The sequence below is a fragment of the Pundamilia nyererei genome, unplaced genomic scaffold (assembly GCF_000239375.1).
Source record: "Pundamilia nyererei isolate P.nyererei 1_Seehausen unplaced genomic scaffold, PunNye1.0 scaffold00292, whole genome shotgun sequence".
Lineage (NCBI taxonomy): Eukaryota > Metazoa > Chordata > Actinopteri > Cichliformes > Cichlidae > Pundamilia > Pundamilia nyererei.
The window spans coordinates 541,624-546,779 of NW_005187693.1; the positions used below are offsets into that span (position 1 = coordinate 541,624).

Genomic DNA, 5,156 nt, shown 5'->3' on the forward strand with positions numbered 1-5,156 from the left:
TGCATATGCAGCATTTAAACAGATTCAATACCAAAATTACACAAATAAACATTACAAACCTGAATTTACACTAAACTGATTTCTTTTGTTTCTCATATTCAGAGTAGTTGGATATTTATGTCTTAATTCAGCAACCTGTCAAACTTAGTGGTTGATTTTTATTTTGTATGGCCAGGCTGAGAGGGCGGGCAACTGTCTTATTGGTGAGCCCAAGAGAGGTGTCTAGAAAATGTAACATTAAACTATTAACCAGCATTAGTCTTCCGTTGTTATTACTTTAGGGTCAGAATAAATGGACAAATATGGTGAAACCTGCTAATGTGCCATTTTAGAGATCAATCATATTCTTACAACTGTTGTCAGGGTACCTGTGCCTGCCCGGCCAGCCCAGTGTGGCTACAAATGCTTTTGTTATTGCTTTGTCTTTTCTTTCTCTCTCTCTCTCTCTCGCTCTGCCTGAGTGGAGCTGAGCTCCCGCCCTTGGGCCATGCACCTGCAGCTGATCACCTGTGATTCTGAATTTCTTTGCTGGCTCTTCTTAAGGCAGGGGGGCTGAGCTACTCGTTGCTGGAATATTGAGTAAATTTAGCTAGTAATACCCAACTCTGCAGAATTCAGTCATTTCTCATGCTCGCTTCGGAGTAACCCTCGTTTCTGTGAGTAGTCCATGACCATGGACTACTGAGTGTGATTATGTGGAGGAGGAGCGGAGCGAGTGTGAAGGCTTTGTGTTTTCCAGACCCTGTGGACCCTCAAAACCCTGGTGTGTCCCCCCCCTCCCCCCGTGCATATAGTGCACCCGGTGTGGATAAATAAAGAACTGTTTAAATCCAATCTCTCAGTCTGTGCCTCAGTCCGCTCCATCCCCATGACAGCTGTCCTCTTTTTCAAAACAGTAACGTAATCAGTTTGGTTGTCTCACATTTAAATGGCCATCTTTTACTTAATTATATCCTCCACAAAGGATATCACCTAGCTGGTTATCTACGACTTCATCTCCCAGGGCTGCTTTTTGTCTAAAGCTGAGCAGAAGGCTTTACAGACGTGTGCAGGAGCACTCTGTCAGAGAGTTTCTCTTTCTTTTACTGGGAATACCATGAGACCAAATGTATGTTCTACTCTTAAATCTGTTTCAGTGGCTGTGAGACGCTTTTCTACGGCAATGAGGTGGCGTGACTAACAGAATGACTGCTTTTGGAGTGAGCCAGGCCAGTAAGAACAGTCATATGCAACCAGGACCTACAGGAAGTAGTAAAGCCTGGAGAAAACCCACAGTCTGCTTTGAGCTGCTCTTGCTTTCTTGCTTCTGAAACAGATTAAACAAGCTCCAACATGCTAATTTGCATCTTTACCTGAGGAAGGACACGAGACATGTAGTTTACAAAGCAAATACTCTGACTTACCATGAGGTGGCAGCGCGGGCCCAATGGATCACCCACAAGCACACAATAAAGGACACAAAACATCTTATGAGGCTAAGTGGACTATATCTTTGGTTTTCCACATCAGACTTCTGAAAGTTCAGATGTGTAACAAGATGGTTTTGATTCATCCTCAGGGGAGAACAGCTGAGAAACCCCATTTGGTTTAGTGCTGTGAGAACCAAAGCGATAGATTATGGAGAAAACAAAGACCGTCTTGCTGTCCGGGAATTTAATTCCTTTGGGGGGGCTGAACACAGAAGACTCCTGGGTCTATTGCTTAAGACTGAAAAAAGGAAAACATGATACTTTCTAGGAAGAACTCCATACATGCATCACATTGGGGTGATGAACTGTCTTTATTATTTTGTACTGCTTGACACTTCTGTTTGAATTCAAATCATCTGAATGTTAATGGGAATTATAAAGCCTGTCTTGTCGTATATATTTCAACAGTTTCAAAACCTAAGCTGGTATTTTGATGAAAAAAATGACATATAATATATGACAGCTGTTTAAAAGGATACTTTAAAAGTACATTAAAAAAAAAACTAACTCAACATTTGTATTCAATTTTTGTGTGGATAGAGAAAATCCTGCATTATACTCCAAGATGCTCACTATACGAAATCTACTGAATTATATAAATATTCAAGGTGTGAAAAGTTGTTGGAATAAAACTAAACTCATCTTTATTAGACAACTATGTCATATAGGTCGTCACAAATGTTACAAACATGATAACGGGTCAATAACAGTGAACAAATTCAAAACTAATGACATCATGTAACAGCTGGACTGATACAATAAATACTGCAGACACTATTAAAAATAGTCAGCCTGTTTAACCTACTGCCCTCACTAGTTCATTTTTAACAATCAATAATTATTGTTAAACATTATTTTTTAAAAATGTACAACTGATTTTATATTATTATGGGTGTACTGAACGCATCATTACAGTTATTTTCTTAAAATGCAAAAGATGTAAAAGGAAGAAAAATGATTGAGAAAGTTCATGAATGATTCATACAGTGAGACAGAAAACCTCACAGCAACGGTATAAACCGTACAAAATAATTCTCACATTTTGATTAATGATACATGTGCAGACACTGGCACTCATCATACCTAGCTGCTACTGAGTTCATGTTCCTGTGCACAAAGAAATCTATCAGATTTTAATTCATATTTCATGTTTCCCCGTGACACCTGGCTTAAGATGATGGCATTTGATCAGTGAGTAAAGGAAAGAACAAGATGGGTTCACAAACCAATGAAGACGGTCTATTTTATCTCATTAAATGTAGCAGTGTTGTCAGCCCAAGAACTCTTCCAAATCCACAGTCCAGCATAGAGCGGCTTAGTGAATGTGGTCTGGACTCTGTGGAGGAGGGCCATGGTGTCAGAGACGCTGTAGAAAGAAAGAACACCTGCTCTGGGATCCACGTACACTCCTACTTTGGAGGACAGAGGGCCTGAGATGGAAGTTGTGATTTTATTGTGTCTGAATTTGTAGCAGTCACCGTAACACTCTAATGCCCAGGATTTATTGTTACTTCCAAAATCACTTTGATCCAGGTTATTTTTATTCGTGTATGTCACAGCAACTGAAAGGCCTTTCCCTTTCATCTCCACCTCCCAGTAACAAGGTCCAATCAGACTCTCCTTACTCAGGACCTGCTGGTGGTTGGAAAACCTGTCCTTTCTTTGAAAAGAAAAGTCATTAGTTGGATGTTGAACAGTGTTTGACACAGATCTATTCTGATTAGACAGAAATATTTTAGGGTGCACTGTATCTGAATCCATTGTCAGTTGGTACGAATATTTTAAAAACTCATCTCTGGTCTTAGGCTTGCTTTGTGGCAATAAAACATCCACTGATCTCACTGTCAGAGTGATCTTCCTCCATTCTTCAGCGAGAAAAGCTTTGATTTTATCTCTGACTTCTAACACTGCTGTTTGCAGATCCTCAAAGTACTTAACTGGACACATTTTGAAGCTTGGTGAGTCTGTATAATCGTTGAGTTTGAAAGGCAGGGAGTAGCTGAGTAGAAACTCTGTGTTGTCCTCTGTGTGTAAAAGCTGCTTCAGCTCCTCGTCCATCTTCTTCAGCTCAGTGATCTCCTGCTCCAGCTTCTTCTGAAGCATTACAACTCGACTCTCTTCCTCTTTCTGCTGGAGTTGTATCTGCTGCTTTAGACTTTTTCCCTTTTCTTTAATGTAACTCACCAGCTCATTGATGATGGTCTCACTGTCCTTCATTGCTTCATCAGACGACACTTTAATCCCCTCTACCTCTTTATCAAGCACTTTCACTTCCTCCTGTCTTCTCTGAATCCTCTGCTGGATTTTTTGCAGAATCAGCTTGAGATCTTTCTGCCTGTGTTTCCTTTCTTCTTCAACTTGAACCGTGTTATGGTGATTATGTTCATTCACACAGCAGACATAACAGATACACTGCTGATCAGTACGGCAGAAAATCTTCATCACCTCATTATGAGTTGAACAGATGTTCCCTTTCAGCCAGTTGGATGGTTTGACCAGCTTGTGTTTGTCAAAGGCAGAGGAGTCATAGTGAGGCTGGAGGTGTTGCTCACAGTAAGAAACCAAACATACCAGACAGGACTTCACTGCTTTCAGCTTCTTTTCAGTGCAGACATCACAGGAAACATCTTCAGGTCCAGCATAGCAGAGATCAGCTGAAGCAGGTCGGATTGCAGGTGTCTTCAAGTCCTCTACTAACTCTGCTAACATAGTGTTTTTCACCAGCTCAGGCCTCGGTGCAAAGACTTTTCTGCACTGAGGACAGCTGTAGGCTCCTTTTGGTTCCTCTTTATCCCAGTGTCTTTTAATGCAGCTCATACAGTAGTTGTGTCCACAGGGAATAGTCACCGGCTTCTTCAGTAGATCCAGACACACTGAACAGCAGAGTTTTTCCTGATCCATTGTCTGTCCTGTGTGAATGTCCCGTGTGAATCTTTGTATGTGAAGGTGAATGTCAACCAGTTTTACTGTGGAGGGAAAAGTGGTGTGTATCGGGTTACACTCTGTTTCAGGAAATCAAGAGGGAAGTCACACTTGACAGTAGGGTGTTTCAGTAGACAAATGTCATTCAGTGGAATTATTTCACAGTTCCCTTTTTCCCCCTTACTTGATTATGTATTTCTGTGTTTTTTTTATTGTCCATGCTTTTACTTTGCATTTCTTTCAGTAAGCTTTACTTCTCTCAATTACCCACTCCTGTTTGAATCCACTATACTGGTGTTATGTATAACCAATTAGGACTAAGCATTGCTCAGGTGGGACCAATGGCATGTGTGGGGGTGGGACAGATGGTCTGTTGACAGAGAGAAGAGCAGGTAAAACAAGATAGGGAAACAAAGAGCCAATCAAGTTCAAAGTTCAGAAGTAATGTGATTTCTTTTTACAGTTTTCCAACTTTCTAATTTTGGTATTGTTTGATACCAAGTGAATACAGGGCCAGTAACACCGTTACCAAGTACTGATACTGACACTTTTAAGAAGTGAGTCACATGACAACAACAAAACACAGTAGAGCACAGGAGGAGCAAGCTGTGCATGTAAGTTGGGAGAACAGTAATGTTTGCAGAGACATGCAAAGACATGTCTGCTTACTGATGAAATGGGAGGAATGTACAGAGCATAGGAGAGAGAATCTAAAACTGAAGTATCAGTCCCCACACTAGTATGGTATCAATATGACTGATATTT

The 5,156-nt window shown here is 40.8% G+C and overlaps 1 protein-coding gene across 1 annotated transcript; it reads right to left on the bottom strand.

The window, feature by feature from the left end:
• Positions 1–2,638: 2,638 nt before the first annotated feature.
• Positions 2,639–4,370, bottom strand: LOC102199912 (tripartite motif-containing protein 16-like). Its single transcript, XM_013915361.1, has one exon. The coding sequence runs from the start codon at positions 4,368–4,370 to the stop codon at positions 2,709–2,711; it is 1,662 nt and encodes a 553-aa protein (XP_013770815.1). The 3' UTR covers positions 2,639–2,708.
• Between the last annotated feature and the right edge of the window lie 786 nt (positions 4,371–5,156).

Coding starts and splice junctions, on each gene's coding strand:
- LOC102199912 (XM_013915361.1), bottom strand. CDS start 4,370: ATGGATCAGGAAAAACTCTGCTGTTCAGTGTGTCTGGATCTACTGAAG.